Source organism: Barbus barbus, assembly GCF_936440315.1.
Source record: "Barbus barbus genome assembly, chromosome: 21".
Classification (NCBI taxonomy): domain Eukaryota; kingdom Metazoa; phylum Chordata; class Actinopteri; order Cypriniformes; family Cyprinidae; genus Barbus; species Barbus barbus.
This window is the reverse complement of record NC_136749.1, coordinates 7,657,728-7,676,557: the sequence shown is the minus strand read 5'-3', so window position 1 is coordinate 7,676,557 and position 18,830 is coordinate 7,657,728. Positions and strand designations below refer to the sequence as shown.

The window sequence follows — 18,830 nt, the reverse complement described above, 5'->3', positions numbered from 1 at the left end:
AAAAACTCACTCTTTCCCTCTCTCTCCCTCCCTTACTAGCTTGTACTTATTTGAACAATGACTGAGACTTGGTGTTACGAGCACTTCCTCTGTCTGATTTCCTCTTCAAGATGAATCGCTTTTTGTATCCACCATGGGGTGGTGATGGCGCAGTGGATAAGACACATGCCTTTGGTGTGAGAGACCCGGGTTCAAATCCACTGTGAGACACCAATGTGTCCCTGAGCAAGACACTTAACCCCTAGTTGCTCCAGAGGCGTGCGACCTCTGACATATATAGCAATTGTAAGTCGCTTTGGATAAAAGCGTCAGCTAAATGAATAAATGTAATGTAATGTAAATGTATTCCCCAATTGTAAGTCGCTTTGGATAAAAGCGTCTGCCAAATGACTAAATTTAAATGTGCTTAATGGGACGTGAGCTTAATAGGTACGTTTACCCTAGTTGTATAGCCACGGTTTCTGAGAACTGCTTCACATCTGTGTTGCAGTGCATGGAGTCTGGCACCTGTGAACAGGTATTCCAGCCCAGGACGATTGCACTACATACCATAATTCCTCTGCATTTCTTGGTTTTGCCTCAGAAACAGCATTTTTGAAGTTACCCCACAAGTTTTCTATTGGATTAAGGTCTGGAGATTGGGCTGGTCACTCCATAATGTTAATCTTGTTGGTCTGGAACCAAGATGCTGCTCGCTTACTGGTATGTTTGGGGTTGTTGTCTTGTTGAAAGACACATTTCAAGGGCATTTCCTCTTCAGCATAAGGCAACATAACCCATTTAAATATTTGAATGTACTCAAACTGATCTATGATCCCTGGAATGCGATAAATAGGCCCAACACGTGGTATGAGAAACATCCCCATACCGTGATGCTTGCGCCACCATGCTTCACTGTCTACACAGTGTACTGTGGCTTGAATTCAGTGTTTGGGGTCGTCTGACAAACTGTCTGCGGCCCCTAGACCCAAAAAGAACAATCTTGCTTCATCAGTCCACAAAATATTGCGCTATTTCTCTTTAGGCCAGTCAATTTGTTCTTTGGCAAATTGTAACTTCTTAATTCTTTCAACAATGTGACTTTGCGGGGGCTTCTTGCAAATAGCTTGGCTTCACATAGGCGTCTTCTAATTGTTACAGTATATACAGAATTATACAGAAATATAATACTAACAGGTAACTTCAGACTTTCTTTGATCACCCTGGAGCTGATCACTGGCTGAATCTTTGCCATTTTGGCTATTCTTCGATCCATTCGAATGGTAGTTTTCCACTTTCTTCCACATCTTTCTGGTTTTGGTTGCCATTTTAAAGCAGTTGATATCATTTTAGCTGAGCAGCCTATAATTTTTCCCCTCTCTAATCAACTTTTTAATCAAAGTAAGCTATTCTTTTGAACAATGTCTGGAACGACCCATTTTACTCAGATTTTCAGAGAGAAATGCACAGTACAACATTTGCTGCCTTTGTCCTTAAATAAGGGCCACTTGTTTGACACCAGTTTTTTCATAGAATGATTTACCTCTCTAGTTAAACTCCACACTGCTATTATTTTGATTCAATTACACAGAATCAACAGCATGCAACTCATGACTGTTGGGTCTGTTGGTTTTCTATTACTCTATCACACCTACTAGTAAAATATTTGCCATGTAGAAATATAATTTCTACCATAAACAGTGATTGATCTGGTTAGTGATACTGGACTGCTATTATTTTGAACACAACTGTATGTGTACATGTGTATGATTATCGTGTTTCAGTCTTTTGGGATTACTTTGAAAATCATTTTTTTATATTTGTTTAATTTATTTTAGGCCAGAAGGTGGCTATACCTGCATTTGATATAGAGTTGCTGCTGCCTGACAACCTCAGCCAATATTTCCGCTACAACGGCTCACTCACCACTCCTCCCTGCTACCAGAGTGTCCTCTGGACTATCTTCAATGAAAGAGTTAAAATCTCTCACTCACAGGTACAGAGTCTTAGTAAAAGCACAAGCGATGTAAACTTCTCATATTCAGTAGTTCGTGGGGAATGAGGAATTTCTGAAATCTCATAAACTGTTTTCCAAACTCACATTTAAATAACATACCGTATTTCAAATTAAAAATCTGTCATGAGCTCTCCAATAAATGTTGTTTCTTATGCTCAAATAATGTATATTTCAGTTTGGTCCAACCAATGCATATGTATAGTCATCATGGCAGCTGTAGTAACACAATGTATTGCCAGTTTTGGCAAATGGTTCTAAAATATATAAAATGCAAAAGTTTGCCATATTGTGAAATGTGCATTCACCCCATTCAAGTAAATATGAGTGAACTGTCTTAGTATATTTAAAGTCTTTGTTTAGATGTACAGTATAATTAGGGAGCATGCAATCTCACATAAATTTGACATATAAAGAACCCTTTAGCTTGTGAAATATAGAGTTTCATGACTTGAACTGTATGTCATTACATGGCTGACACATTCTTCTCTTCTCTTCTCTTCTCTTCTCTTCTCTTCTCTTCTCTTCTCTTCTCTTCTCTTCTCTTCTCTTCTCTTCTCTTCTCTTCTCAGCTGATGAAATTACAAACAGTGTTGTACTCCAGTAAAGAAGAAGAGGCAGAGCCCATGGCTCTCCAGGATAACTACCGCACCACCCAGCCACTCAATCACAGAACTGTCCTGTCTTCTTTCATTCCGGGTAGGAGAGAGCGAAAAAGAATGAAAGAGGGAAGGTGGGAGAGAACAGAGCTGGGGGTGGGGGATTATGTAGTTGTGCTCTTTGTTTATATGATGGCTGATTAGTTTTTCAAAATTTCATGAACACAGAGTTTATTGTAATCATGTGAGCCTGTGTGAGTGTGTGCAAGTGTGGTGAGAGCAGTACAAAGCAGCTATAAGACTCAGATGATGTAACCGTGCTTGATGACGTAATTTAGGACTGTTTCAAATATAAATAACAGTGATCAGATCACACCCTTTTTCTCTCTTCCAGGGATGATTTGGAAGCTCAGGTTTATAAGAATAGTTGACCTAAATGGCATACTATGTGAACTGTTTTACACAGAGAGGAGCTGCGTAAAGATTCTTTGAAAATTGGCCTGATGTGTTCCACCAAAACGATTACAACATACAATTTTTGAATAACTTAAGGATGAGTAAATGAATATAGAATTATTTGTCAAAAAGACAATTCTATATTCATTTATATATTCATAGTGCTTATGCTGTCTCTAATTTCTCTTTATCTCACCCTTTTCCTCTCTCCAGTCTCAGTTAAAATGTATACTGCAGGTGAGAAACATTTTATTTTATACTTATTATATTAACCACTTTATCGTCTAAACATTTAATATTATTATTAGTGCTGTCAAAATTAGCATGTTAATGCAGGCAGGGAGTTTTTTTTTCAGTTTAAAGGGTTAGTTCTCCCCAAAATGAAAATGATGTCATTAATTACTCACCCTCATGTCATTCCAAACCCATAAGACCTTCATTCATCTTCGGAACACAAATTAAGATATTTTTGATTAAACCGGAGAGCTATCTGACCCTCCATAGACAGCATGTTGTTTATGCTTAAGCCCATGAACTGAAATGTTCCCAGGTCCAGAAACGTAGTAAATACATCGGTAAAACAGTCCATGTGACATCAGTGGCTCAACTTCAGTTTTGCAACGCTACGAGAATACTTTTTTTTTTTTGCACAAAGAAAACAAAAATAACAATTTACTCAACCATTCTTCTGTCATCTGTCATTTTAGAGAGTATCACAATGCATTCGCCTAAAGCCCTATTCGCACGGAATTAGTATTATCTGGGGACCATGTGCGATTTTGAAATTACCCCCCCACATCTGAATTTTGTGTGGTGCATTCACACGGGATAAGCGAAGCCTGTGATTTTACTCAAAATTACTGACTTATCTCCCGGATACCCGGATGTCAAGGCTTTGAGAGTCCCGTTCTATGGTCCAATTAGATAGATTTGAAAAAAAAAGAAACTGATATAGTTTTGTGCCCTGTGTCATTTACATTTCACCAGGTTAAAATAATATCTCAAGCTTTATGCTTGCTTTATTTGTGACACATTAAACCTTTTCAGCTTTCTCTTTCTGCAAATTGTATGGTGTAGCGATATGACCGCACCCAAAATACAATCAAACATTCCAACGCAGCTCCATTCTTTGCGAAAGATGGATAAAAAGGCGCACAGGAAACAAAAACCTTGAAAAATGATATACCCACCAAATGCTGGCCAAATCACAGAGATGCCGATTCGCACCAGACTAAAATTATCACAGGACCTCGGTGTTCTGCGAAATATGGTAGGTCATTTGCCGGGGAATTTTTACTTTACAAATTACAGACATGGCCGATTCGCACGGGATTAAGATCACAGACAACCTCCGCAATTATTACAAATGACTGGAGGTCACCAGGTAATACTAATCCCGTGCGAATAGGGCTTAAGCATAAACAATACTTATTACACAGCTTTTGTTCATGCGTTCGCTTTCCCCCCAAACATAAACAACACGGATTACGTCAAATATGTTCTTGGGTTCTCTCCAAAATGGCGGAAGACGTAACTCGTGCCTTTTCAGCCACTCTACTTCGCCTCAGTGCCAGGCGCTAATCAACGAGCATGGAAAAGGTACAGATGAGGAGGAGTTTCAGTAGAACATCAGTGAACTACAGTTAGATGAGATGCTGTCAGGCCATATGTCAGTTAAAACCATATCTCTCTGTCATGTCAGCTGTTATACTGTGCTCGTAGCGCATGATCATTTCATATTAAATAGCATGATGTCTATGATGTCTGTTCATCAAAGAACAAAAGAGGAAATCAATAACTTTTGTAGCTTTAAGAATTCATCTATAATTAATGTAGAATTTAGTGTTTGATAACTTTTTTCAATTTCTGTATATTTCCTATTTGCTGAAAGGTACAGGTAAATATGACATTATAATGGGTTTACGTGAAGGTTGCTTTAAGTTGACAAATTAGATGTTATTTTTTAAAGTCTAATAAATGTTAAAATTGATAGATTTTAATTATGCTGTAATGTTGAATGGCCATAGTTAATGGTTAAATATTAGGAAAAAAAGAACAAGTTCATAGAGTCATCAGTTGTATAGGTATCAGTGATACTAGCATTCAGTCATACAAAAAGAAGGCATTAAAGAATTATTATACTGTTTTTTGTTGTTTCTACATTAATTTGAAGATTGAATTGAAATTATTGGAATATAAAAGTATATTTAAAACTTTAATGTTAGGAGAGATTAATCACGATTAGGGTGATTAATACCTATTAAACTCACCAAAATCTACATTGAGATATTTTTAGTGCACAAGATATTGGTTTCAGTACAAAAAGTTAAAATAAAATATTAAGCTCTCACACAAAAATATTTAATATTATTTTAAATGACAAAAGCATTTCAATTAAGATATACATCATTAAATTAAAAAAGTCTGGCTGTGCTTAACGGGTACATTTTTATACCCTTTAAGCAGACCCCTGTTCCTGTCAGACTTTGTCTCTCTGTGTCTTGTGTTTCCCCTCCTCTCGTGCCCACATTTGGTCTTCCTGTTCCTGTCCTTGTTTCATATCATCATTAGTTTATTAGTGCCCAGCCCTGTACTATTAATTGTCTATTTTAGTCTCCCCTTCTTAAGCCCTGTGTTTCCCCGCCTCTGGGTCTGGTCTGATCGTCATTTTGTGTACTTCCATGTCTCCAGCAATCCCTGAGTTTTGTTAAATAAAGTCTGAGTTTTTGAAGCTCCTCGCCTCCTTGCTCCAGAGTGTGACATGACAGTTCCCATTAAGCTCACATCATGTTTTATTATCACATCACAATTATTAGAATAATTGCAGGTACAATCACAAACAAAGCAGAACACTAAAATCAAGCAAGAAGGCATTCAAGTTGATCAGTTATATATTCATAATGAAGTGTCATTAAAGCACATTGCAACATTTAGACTAGTCCACGTTCAGCAAAGTAACATTCAAAAATCAAATAAAACATTTTATTCATGGGGATGAACACAGAAACTAGCCTCATTATGAAACATCTTATTACATCGATGTAAACTTATCTATAATCTCTCATGGCTGTAATACACTACATGATTTTTGCCCCCGATTTTCCACAGATTTATAGTCTGGAAAACTTGATGCTAGTTGCCAAAGGTCCGAGCCAGTCTGCAGATTTGAGTTGACAGAATCCATAGAAAATTGATTAACTTCGTGACAACCATCAGTTAATATTTAAGGTCTGTTTATGAAGTATTTACATAGACGTTCAGTGTGGAAGAGCTTAAAGAGAGCACACTGAGCTTAATGGGAGCAGCAACAATTTTTAATAAATTTCATGTAATATTTATTAAATTGACAGGATTTTTGCTAAATAAATAGTTTAGGTCATGTATTAAGTTCATACATATTTTAATATGAACAACTATTATTAACAATATCTATAAAATTATACTTTTTCTTATTGATGTCACACTGAAGCTGTGTTATTTTTATAGTGTACCCTTTAAGCTCACCTCAAAATAATATGAAATCTTTAAAAATTACAGCACTGTAAAAGCCCAGACCAGCAATAAACTGTCAATTTATAATACAAGTACAAGCCAGTAAAGTACAAGCCAGTAAAGCCTGTGAAGTAATATGTTAGCGTAGCACAATCTTATACAGCTAGTCAGCTAACTGTGTTCTGTAGCATCTGCGCTATGTTGCTAAAACTATCTTTTGGATCTAATGTAATTATTTCCCACATCCAAGTTCCAGGATATAATATTCAAAAGTCTGATCATTAATCTCTTAATTTTACAATAAGTAGTGAAACTTACCCAAAATAAAGACTTAAACATCTAAAAAACGCACATTTAAGGGGTTCCTCTTTTGGTGAAAGTTTTTAGACAGCTTTCAAAATGGCCGCCAGACAGAGTGAACACATGGAGACTCATATCTCAGTGTGCAATGATCTGATTGACTTGAAATTACAGGAGGTAACAAACATATCAAGTGGTTAAGACATCAAGTAGGATAATACATTATTTTTTCTTTTTATAATCTGATCTCAAAAATGGAAGTGTGCTTAACAGGTACGTTTACCCTAATTTAAGAAAAAATGCACAATTATTTAGTAAATATTTTTAATTGATTGACAGCACTAATAATTAAACTGTTGTCTTTATTGTTATCTTTTCAATCAGTTCTCCAAGAAGAGATCTTTATGCTTAATGTTTGCTCAATTATTACAGTTCTCTTGAGAAATTTAACATCTTGTCTCTGTCTAAGGTGAAATCGCTGCTATTGTGATCGGATCTCTATGTGGATGTATAGGCTTGGCTGTTATCATCTGCTTTATTGTGAAAACTATTCGGTAAGAATGTTAACAATCTCTCATGTGTCTTAAAAAGCTGACTGGAGATGGTATGTAATGGTCTTCATTAGCTTTTGTACATGCACTGTTACACACAATGTGTGCTGTTCAAAACTTGCCAAGAATGCGTTATCTGTATATGTGTGTAATTCCTCATATAATTTCCTGCATATTCATTTTCTTTTTTTTTCTGGTTTTTACACTCATCTAACATGTATGATAACATATATTCCGAACAACAAGCAGATTGTGGCACAAAAAATAAAGCAGCATTTCATTATAGACATTATTTTTAATTAAATGAAACAACTCCAAAAAACAAATATATAGCAATGGCGGCCTGATAATTGTTTATCACACAAGAAAGTCCTGTCCAGTTGAGGTTATCTACATTTTCAATAATCAAGATTTAAAATTAAATTCAGTTCACGGTTCAAATTTGGGGGCAAGTCACTAAAAAGCAATAGCACTGAAAACGTTCTCTCAAGTTGTGTATGGGGGAAAACTCCTGTTTTACTCTGTACTGAAGCCTGATTTGTTCGTGTTTGTGTAGCTGCACACACCAATGGTGCTTTAACCTGCCAGAACGGGCGGAGCTGACCTCTATATAAGTCTGCTTGCAGCGCCATTTCATCAGAATCTTGTCCTTCAGCGATGAGGATAATGAATCTGCAGGAAGAAGCTGAAGGACAGAAAAGAAGCTCAGTTCTGCTCGCCGCCACCGTCAAAGAGCCCCTGGCAGAGGAAGACCAGCTCTCCCCTGTGGCCATCCGGCACCTTATAAAAGAACACATTTTTTGAGCAAACTTCCAGCGCGCATCGTTGCAAATGTTGTACTGCGTGTGTGGCTGATGGGCACAGCGAGTGCGTCGCCTGCCTAGGCAGCGCCCATACAGAGGCTGCGCTCATTGAAGGCTCGTGTTCTCACTACGAGAACATGATTGCTGCCTGTTCCTTCTCGTTCTGCTCTCCCATTTACTTTCTCTCCTAAGATGAAGAAACAGTGGAGCAGCGGGATCGAGCGGTCTCACGTTGGCTCAGTGCCCGTGTGCCCCTCCCTCCCTGCTTCACCTTGTTGCGCCAGTGTGCTTCACGCAGGAAGATCAATGCCCCTCTTCTGCTGCTTGATTTCCTTTGGTGCTTCCGAGGAAGAGACTGCTGTTGATGAGATCACGTCTTTGACAGCGTCTGATGCTGAGGAATGGGGATGTTCCAGGGAAGAACCCAAAGCAGTTCCTCCCTCTCATCCAGCATGGCCGAAACCGGACAGCAAGCTGACCGCATTCATTCTAAGGCGGTGGAGGATCTTGGCTTGGAGTGGTCGGTTCCAGATGAGCCCCTCCCATGGCCTATTGGATGAGTGGTTCCTTCCGGGATGCCGTCAGCAATCTCCTTGCCAACAGCCCACCCCGTTCTTGCCTGTGGTTCATGAGGAACTCACCAAGAAGTGGCGAGCCCCCTATTTTGTCCGAGTTAATCCCTCTACTACAGTGGCTCTCACCTCCATTGACAGCACTGAAGAGATGGGCTACAGCAAGCTCCCGCCTCTTGAGGAGATGGTAGCTGCCTACTTGTGTCCACCATCTGCCCTGGGGCTAAAAGTCCATGCAGCGCATCCTTCCAAGCCCTGCAGGACCACCTCGTCCTTAGCCAACAGGACATATGCAGCAGCTGGCCAGGCTGGATCTGCTCTGCATGCGATGGTGGTATTACAAGTGTTCCAAGCCAAACTTCTCTGCAACATGGACGAGTCCAGCCAACACCAAGAGGCTTTCAAGGAGCTGTGCACAACAACCAACCTGACTCTGCGTGCTACGAAAGCTACAGCACAGGCAATCAACAAAACAATGTCTAGCCTGGTGGTGCTGGAGCGCCACCAATGGCTTAACCTAACCAAAATCAGGAATGCCGAAAAAATGTCCTTCCTCGATTCCCCGGTCTCGATGAAAGGCCTCTTTGGCCCGGCTGTGGACAGGTTTGCGGAGGAGCGATTCTCTCAGGCTCAGAAGACTTGCAAACAATGCATCACTTCCTCCCCAAGCAGTTTGGTTCGGCGAATGCTAGAAGCCAGAAAGCCGCCGCCGCTCAGCCACAGCAGAAAGCGGAGCCTGGGCATCAGCAGCACCCACGGATGGCTAAACTGTTTCCATCCCCGAAGTACCAAGGTCCCCACCTTCGAGTAGCACTGGACCCTGAGCCCACGAAGCCGTCCTGATTCTGCAGAGAGGAAGAGGGGGGTGGGTCAGTTCTCATCCAGGACTCCCTCAAAGCTGGCATTCGTTCCTTCCCATTTGAGCACCTCTGATGGAGCTGGAGAATTGTTTCCAGTGGGTCGCATCCTGCAGACGCATTTGATAGAGTGGCCTATATGTATGTGGCCCTACTGTTTGGACTGTCTCTGGCCTCTCTCACATTTACAAAGTGCATAGATGCGGCTCTTTTCCCTCTGAGGCAGATGGGAATCCGAATTATATAATATAAGACTTGATACAACCCTTGACAACTGGCTGGTACTGGCCAGATCAGAACAGGAATCAGTTGCTCACAGAGTGCTGTCACTCAGCCACTTAGAGTGACTTGGGTTGCAGATCAACTTTCAGTAGAGTCAACTATTACCCAGACAGCGAGCTGTCTTTCAGGGCACAATTATAGACTCTGCCCAGATGGATTACGTCGGAGAAGTCCCTGACTATTCAGCGACTGGCAGCTTCCCTCGAATCGGGGATTTCTCATGTCCTCTCAAGGTTTTTCAGAGGTTGCCAGGCCTCATAGTGGCGGCCTCCACTGTGATTCCTCTGGGCTTGCTTCATATGCGGCCCCTCCAATATTGGCTCAAAGCCTGAGTCCCATCCCATGAGTGGTGCCTGGGCCAGTTTTACATCAGGGTAAACCACCGCTGTTTCAAGTCTGTGGTCCCCTAGACAACTCCGTGCCTGTTTCAACTAGGTGTAAAGTTGGGACTGACCTCTCTAGGAGGAAGGTGGTCACCACAGATGCCTCCAACTCGGGTTGGGGCACTCTGTTGGAGGGCAATCCGGCATCCTGCTCCAGGTCAGCCCCGGAGCGATGTCTGCATATCAATTGCTCAGAGCTGTGGGCTGTTTTCCTGGCCCTGACAGCCATAAGGGGGCACCATGTCCTGGTCCGATCAGACAACTCAACGGTGGTAGCCTATATCAACCACCAAGGCGGTCTTAGGTCTTGTCCTCTTTACAGGATGGCTCGACGCCTCCTATTGTGGGCACAGAGCAAACTCCTCTTGCTAAGAGCAGTTCATGTGCCAGGAAGTTTGAACCTCGGTGCAGACATGCTGTCCAGATGCAATGTAGCTCCAGGAGAATGGACTTTAATCCTCCTCTCACTGCCCAACTTATTTCTCAATGCAGCGAGATGCTCTGGCCCATGATTATACCAAGCCTGGTTCCCCAAGTTAGTGCAGCTCTCAGTAGCAGCCCCGTGGCCGATTCCATGGAGGAAAGTCCTTCTCTCGCAGGTGATATGGCTTGATCTGGCATCCCCGATGGGAATTGTGGAGCCTTCATGTTTGAAGCCTCGACAGGAGCCTATGCAGCACCCAACAAGAGTAAGCAACAAAATTTTGGAGGCTAGAGCGCCATTTACTAGACGTCTTTTACGCCTTTAAACAGTCAGTCTTCAGTGACTGTTCCGCACGTTGGACAACGGGCACACCCCTTCCACACTCAAAGTTTATGTGGCAGCTATGTTAGCATTTCGTTAGCCTATTAGCTTATCAATCGCATCTCCATTCACCTTTTCTACTGTCTGTTCTCTCTCGCTCTGTTTCTTTTCTTTCTCACTCGTTTTTTACAAGTCCATCAAACAACTTTGGTGAGTCGGAATTACTCTACAATCATGGTGAGTAATGGCTTCTCCTTGCATCGTCTGAAATCTTGGCAAATTTAAAAGTGCTGGTTAATGCTAAACGTAAATTCAGTAAGATTGTTTTCCACGTCGGCGCTAATGATGTTCAACTTCTCCAGTCAGAGATCATTAAAAATAATGTTAAACAATTGCAACAATATAAAAATAGAAATATAATACATTTATACATTTAACATTTTAATTAAATCAATAAATAAACAATAATATCCTGGCCAGAGGAGAACTAGCCTCCCTACTGAGCCTGGTTACTCCCAAGGTTTTTTTCTCCATTCTGTCACAGAGGGAGTTTTGGTTCCTTGCCACTGCTGCCTCTGGCTTGCTCAGTTGGGGACACTTGATTTCTAGCGATTATCATCAATTTGATTTCACAGATACTATTTAAACTAAACTGAGCTAGACAATGACATCACTGAATTCAATAATGAAATGCCTTTAACTGAAAAGTGTTTAATGTTGTTATTATTATTATTATTATACATTACTGACACTCTATCCTCCAGTTTGATAGTGTTAAGTGCTTTGACACAATCTGTATTGTTAAAAGCGCTATATAAATAAAGGTGACTTGACTCGACTTAAAGAGGTGTGTGAACTTGCAAGTATGATGTCAGACACTGTAATATGCTCTAGTCAGCTCCCTGCTTACCGTAGCAATGAGATTCATAGCATTCTGTCGTCACTCAATGGCTGGATGTCTAAGTGCTGCCCACAGAATAACATAGGTTTTATAGACAATTGGAAGAGTTTTTGGGGCAGACCTGACCTGTTGAAAAGAGACGGTCTTCATCCCTCCTGGGGTGGCGCCACTCTTTTCTCTAGAGTTCTTAGAGTTAGAGTTCGTACTTGACTAACTGGGGCCTAGGTCAGGAAGCAGACAGACTGGCTAAATCGACCGTCTACTAGCCGTCTCACGTAACAGAAGTCAGTTAATTCTCAGCACATAGAGACTACTTCAACTAGATATCACACTATAGAGACTGTGTCTGTTCCCAGAACTAGAAAATACAGAAAACGTCCAAACCAAAGTAAGAGTAACAATTTAATTGATGTTCAACAAATAAAAAACTGACTTAATACAGATAAACAAATGATAAAGCTTGGCTTATTGAATATTAGATCCCTTTGTACAAAACCCCTTTTTGTAAATGATATGATCACTGACCATAAACTAGATGTGCTTTGTTTGACAGAAACCTGGCTAAAACCAGATGATTACATTACTTTAAACAAGTCTACCCCCCAAGCTTACTGTTACAAACATGAGCCGCGTCCAAAAGGTAAAGGGGGAGGTGTTACTACAATTTATAGCAATATTTTCAGTATTTCTCAGAGGTCGGGTTTCAAGTATGATTCATTTGAAGTAATGGTGCTTCATATAACGTTATCCAAAGAAACAAGTGTTAATGATAAACCCCCTGTGATGTTTGTACTGACTACTGTATACAGGCCACCAGGCACTATACAAACTTTATTAAAGAATTTGCTGATTTTGTTCTGAGATAGTGCTGGCTGCAGATAAAGTCCTAATTGTTGGTGATTTTAATATCCATGTTGATAATGAAAATATTATTTGGGATCAGCATTTATAGACATTCTAAACTCTATTGGTGTTATACAACACATGTCAGGACCTACTCATTGTCGACATCATAATCTAGATTTAATACTGTTGCATGGAATTGATGTCAGTGGCGTTGAAATTTTGCAGCAGAGCGATGATATCTCAGATCATTATCTAGTTTTGTGTATGTTCCATATAGCTAAAGCTGTAAAGCCAACTCCTTGTTACAAATATGGTAGAACAAATATCACCTCGACCACAAAAGACTGCTTTATAAATATTGTTCCTGACTTATCTCAGCTTCTCAGCATATCCAATAGCTCAGAACAACATAATGATGTAACAGAAACTATGGACTCTCTCTTTTCTAGCACTTTAGATACGGTTGCTCCTTTACGCTTAAGGAAGATTAAGGAAAAGAGTCCAACACCGTGGTATAATGAGCACACTCGGGCCCCAAAGAGAGCAGCCCGGAAAATGAAGCGCAGCTGGAGAAAAACAAAATTAGAGATATTTTGTGTTGCTTGGTGGGAAAATACTCTCTCCTACAGGAAAGCCTTAAAAACTGCTAGATTTGTTTAATTTATGTCTCTTTTAGAAGAAAACAAACACAACCCCAAGTATTTATTCAATACAGTGGCAAAATTAACCAAAAATATTACATCAGCATGTGCAAACATTACCCAACAGCACAGTAGTAATGACTTTATGAACTACTTTATTTCTCAGATCGAAACTATTAGAGATAAAATTGTAACCATGCAGCGGTAAGCCACAGTACCACATCAGATAGTACGCTATAGATCCCCCGAGGAACAATTCCACTCATTCTCTTCTATTGGAAATTAAGAATTATATAAACTTGTTAAATCATCTAAACCAACAACCTGTATGTTAGACCCTGTTCCAGCTAAGCTCTAAAAGAGGTGCTTCCAGAAGTAATAGATCCTCTTCTGAATATTATTAACTCATCATTGTCATTAGGATATGTCCCAAAAACCTTCAAACTGGCTGTTATTAAGCCTCTCATTAAAAAAACACAACTTGACCCCAAAGAATTTATTAATTACAGACTGATCTCGAATCTCCTTTTTCTGTCAAAGATATTAGAAAAGGTAGAATCATCACAACTATGTTCCTTCTTAGAGAAAAATGCTATATGTGAGGATTTCCAGTCAGGTTTTAGACCATATCATAGTACTGAGACTGCTCTCATTAGTGTTACAAACGACCTGCTCTTATCATCTGATCGTGGTTGTATCTCTCTATTAGCGCCGTGTTTGACACTATTGACACAACATTCTTTTAAATAGACTAGAAAATTATGTTGGCATTAGAGGAAGTGCACTGGCATGGTTCAAATCGTACTTATCTGACCGCCATCAATTCGTGGCAGTAAATGAAGAGGTATCATACCAATCTTCAAGTGCAGTATGGAGTACCTCAACTTATTAGCTCAGTACTTTTACATGTTACCCTTGGGAGATATCATTAGGAAACATGGTGTTACCTTTCAGTGTTATGCTGATGATACTCGGCTCTATATTTCTTTGTGACCCAATGAAACATACCAATTTGCAAAACTAACGGAATGTATAGTTGATATCATAAACTGGATGACTAGCAATTTCTTACTGCTACATTCTGAAAAAACAGAGGTGTTAATTATTGGACCAAAAACATTTGCATGTAATAACCTAGATCACTGTCTAATACTTGATGGCTGCTCTGTAAATTCTTCGTCAACAGTTAGGAACCTAGGCGTACTTTTTAATAGCAATCTCTCCTTCGAAACACTAGCAGTTTCTAGCAGTTGTAAAAGTGCATTTTTCCATCTTAAAAATATATCTAAATTACGACCTAGACTGACAATGTCAAATGCAGAAACATTAATCCATGCGTTCATGACCTCGAGGCTAGATTATTGTAATGCTTTATTGGGTGGTTGCTCTGCATGTTGTGTGGGAAGAGCAAACAATAGACACAGTGGGTGTGGCGTCAGGCCTCGGAGAGGCTTTTATTCAACAGAAATATCAAAAAAAAGTGTCCACAGGGGTTAAAGTGTCCAAAATAAACAGGGACAGAGAAACCGGGTATCAGTCGACAGCCTCAACCAACCACATGGTAAATGACAATAGAAGAAACATCGCTTACCCCTTTGGTGGCTCGGAGGCCGTCTCCATCATTCCTCCGTCCCAGTGCAGGTTTCCACGAACTTCTTTTGTGAGCGAGAGGGGATGACATCATCGGGTGTTGCCCAACTGCGCTGTCTAGGCTCCGCCTTGCCCGCATTCTCCACCAGTGTGGCGGGAAGAGCAAACGACAGACACAGTGCGTGTGGTGTCAGGCCTTGGAGAGGCTTTTATTCAACAGAAATATAAAAATAACGTGTCCAAAGGTCTTAAAGTGTCCAAAATAAACAGGGGATCTGGTGTCCTCGTCGTGCTGCGGGGTTCATGAAGGAGGGACAGTGTTCGAGAAGGAAGGGTCCAGGTAAGGGGTGGAGTCCGGTGGCCACACGCGCTTCCCTCTCAGGTCCAAGGGGTAGCGGCTTCGTTTAGCAGCTTCGTCCTCCTTTGGCCTGCAGTGCTTCCAGGGGTTATATGGCCCGGCATCCTCGCCTGTTAGCCGTCTCGCAGATGCGGTACTAGTCCGGACCGTGAGTCTGGCAGCTCATGTCTTCGGCGGCACTCAGTCCCTCAACACTCCCTTCCAGGACCCACGAGGACACCAGCATGCATGCACGGGAAAGAGACCAGTCCCTCAAGGAGAGGTGCGCTCAGCATTTAAACAGCGGCAGTGATGAGGCTCTATTCGGTTCAGGTGCGCCTCATCACACGCTGCCAGCTCTGGCTGTTTCAGCTCCCCTCCTCTCTCACACACCCACTCCCGTGTGGTAATACCTAGAAAATCAAAATCAACTGCGGGCGGGAGATCGTTTTCCTATTTTGCACCAAAACTCTGGAACAATCTACCTAACACTGTTCAGGAAGCAAACACACTCTGTCAGTTTAAATCTAGATTAAAGACCCATCTCTTTAATCTGGTTTACACATAATACACTATCGTATTTCTATAATTCAAATCCATTAAAGGATTGTTAGGCAGTACTTGTAACATCATTAGAAGAATGGCATCTACGCTAATATTAGTATGTTTCTTTCTTATTCCGAGGTCAACGTAGCCACCCTGATCCAGACTGTATCCAGATCAGATGGTCACTGCAGCCACCCGGATCCAGTCCGTATCCAGATCAGATGGTGGATCAGAACCTAGATATGACCTCTACAGCCCTGAATGCCAGCGGAGATCAGGAGAACTAGATGAGCCCCAGAGACTGAACCCCAGTGAAGACCCTGTTTCCTAGACGGTCATCGGGACAAGACCACAGGACCCAGATGAGTCCTTTGCACAATCTGACTCTGCTGCAGCCTAGATTTAAACTGCTGATTTTGTCTGGCCAGAGGAGAATGGCACTATTTCGACACACTATTTCCCCGTCTAAATATTGTAAAGCTGATGTAAAGCCACCCAGCTTTATATCAAGCTGATGTAAAGCTGCTTTGACACCATTTGCATTGTTAAAAGCGCTATACAAATAATAGTGACTTGACTTGACTTCGTCACCATCCACGTTTGCCAGAATCTATAATCTAGACGTCCCGGTTTTGCAGGCGCGGGTTTTGTCTGCTTAATCTGCCTATTTCTCCCTAAGCGTTGATAGCCCTCAGCTATGCTTGGGGTTAGGTAGCTCATGTTCTTCAGGGGCTCTTAATTAAGTGCTCCAAGACTGAGCTTGCAGAGCAGGTTGTTCTTTTCACATGCATTTCACATACACAACATGAGAGAATGTTTGAAAGGAAATGCTCCAGTTACAGACATAACCACGGTTCCCTGAAATAAGGGAACAAGCTTTGTCGCTTCAGTCGAATGATTCTGATGAAATGGTGCTGCGAGCCAACTTATATAGAGGTCAGCTCTTCCCCTTCTAGGCAGACCCCTGAGCAAATCAGGCTTCAGTTCAGAGTAAAACAGGAGTTTTCCCACATACACAATGCTTGTTCCTTTATTTCAGGGAACCAAGGTTACGTCAGTAACTGGAGTGTTTTCTAATGCAAGTTGGCAAGAGTATTGTCTTCTTGAAAAGTACCATACTGAAGAACATTGTCTTGCCATGTCTTGTATTGTCAAGGGGCAATCAGGAATAAATAAATATAAACACAAATAATTACATCAGTAATGTAAAAGAATTAAGCAATACATAATAAAAACTACACAAATTACAGGCTTCTTATAAAACAAGCTAAGTTAAAATAATCGACAGAGAACAATATGCACAAATACAGTTTACACTCCAGTTGTACAAATTCTGCCTAATGCATTTTGTAGTTATTAGAAAAATGTTAAAAACATAATTGCCCAATATTAATGTTTTTTCTGCTAACTCTGTGGTAAAATAAGTAAATAAATAAATAAATAATAAAATAAATAAAAATCTGATTTGGAATTCATGAATTACGAAACTGACTAAACTTAAAGCTGTAGTCTATGATGTTGAAAATCAGTCGAGAAAGCCAGAATTTTAAAAAAAACTCATCCCGCCCCTCCACACGCACACCCCTCCCCTCTGTGCTACCTGATCCCTCCCACCGGGAAACGACCTGAACAACGTCACTCAGTCAAGCAGGAGTAAACATGGAAAATAGCTCAGAGGCACACGTTTGAGGTCACGCACACGCAAGATTAGCAACACATGCAATGTTCTATCGGCTCGAACAGAAAACCGCTAACGTTAGGCCTACTGAAATAGTCAAGCACTTCAAGAAATATAATTACTTTGACCCGTGATAGGCGATGCTGAACGGCTAACATTCCAATGCCGACCGGTAGCATGATCATGTTGTCAGACTGATAAAAAGCTATTTATGTAATACACCACACCATAAAAGTATAAATAAATGCTTACCTGCTCAACAAAAAGTCAGCCATGTCAGCGTCGGTTTTAAGTCCAAGGTTTCTCTGAAGCTTCCTCCAACGGGCAATGGTGGACCCTATATTGATTCGGCTTTGAGTCCGACGTTCTTCACATTTTTTTTTAAATCTCTGCTCTTTCCTCAATTGACTTTCTCTTTCTTCCAACCTTGACTGTTGGGGCGAGCAGGGGCCGCTTGCTGCTGTCTGTTTGTTGGTTTTTCTCCATTGCTGAGTTGATGCTGCCTACTTTCGCGCGAAATTTCATGTCGCAGGAGGGGGCGGGGTGGGGTGCGGTGGGTGGAGACGCGAGTGGAGCAGGGGATTGGATGAGAGCAGTTAACCAATGTAAGCTGTCCGGCCGGACAGCTTACATTGGTCAATTTCTCTGCGGGTGTACACCCAATAGAGTGAATGGATTTTTTCATTCTTTTTTCTCTTCATATTATTAGGATTGTACTGTAGAACCATAACCAGCATCTAAACGAGGTTATTAATAATGAACAATCTTTGAAATCGTAGACCATAGCTTTAATTATTACAATGTAGATTGTCTTGTACTGTATGTAATGCTGTATATATTTTCTTCTTAATCATACCATTCTTTGATCATGTTTGTTTGTGATTGCTTTGTGATTGTTTCTCTTCGTCACATGACAGCTTAACGTCCAGCTGGGATGTCTTGCCAAGTATCCGACCTGCTCCCCAGCCCAGGTCAACTTTTTTTAATGGCCATTCATGACCTCTAACCCCAAGCTGTAAACCCTTAACCTCAGTAACCCCTAAAATCAGTCATACATTAATGTTAAATTATTCAAATCACTTAAAGTCAGGAAATATATTTTTTCTCATGAAAACCAAAGAACAATTGTTAAGCTCAGTGTATGTGTATATGCGATCCACAAAGTGGCAACACTTGCCCAGGCAGAAAAAGAAAAAGTAAAGACAGAACAACAATAACAGATTGTTGAGACAAGTGGTGTGTTAGGAGTTAAGAAACA

General features: G+C 40.8%; 1 protein-coding gene across 1 annotated transcript in view; it reads left to right on the top strand.

Moving 5' to 3' along the window:
• Positions 1-18,830, top strand: part of LOC306887875 (carbonic anhydrase 14-like) — a gene marked incomplete at both ends in the record, with an annotated part of 55,866 nt that overhangs the window by 27,314 nt on the left and 9,722 nt on the right. The window contains 5 exons of the mRNA XM_079445879.1: positions 1,818-1,975; positions 2,566-2,692; positions 3,262-3,285; positions 7,310-7,394; positions 18,490-18,543. Coding sequence (XP_079302005.1) covers positions 1,818-1,975; positions 2,566-2,692; positions 3,262-3,285; positions 7,310-7,394; positions 18,490-18,543 — 448 coding nt within the window. The remainder of the gene's footprint in view (positions 1-1,817; positions 1,976-2,565; positions 2,693-3,261; positions 3,286-7,309; positions 7,395-18,489; positions 18,544-18,830) is intronic.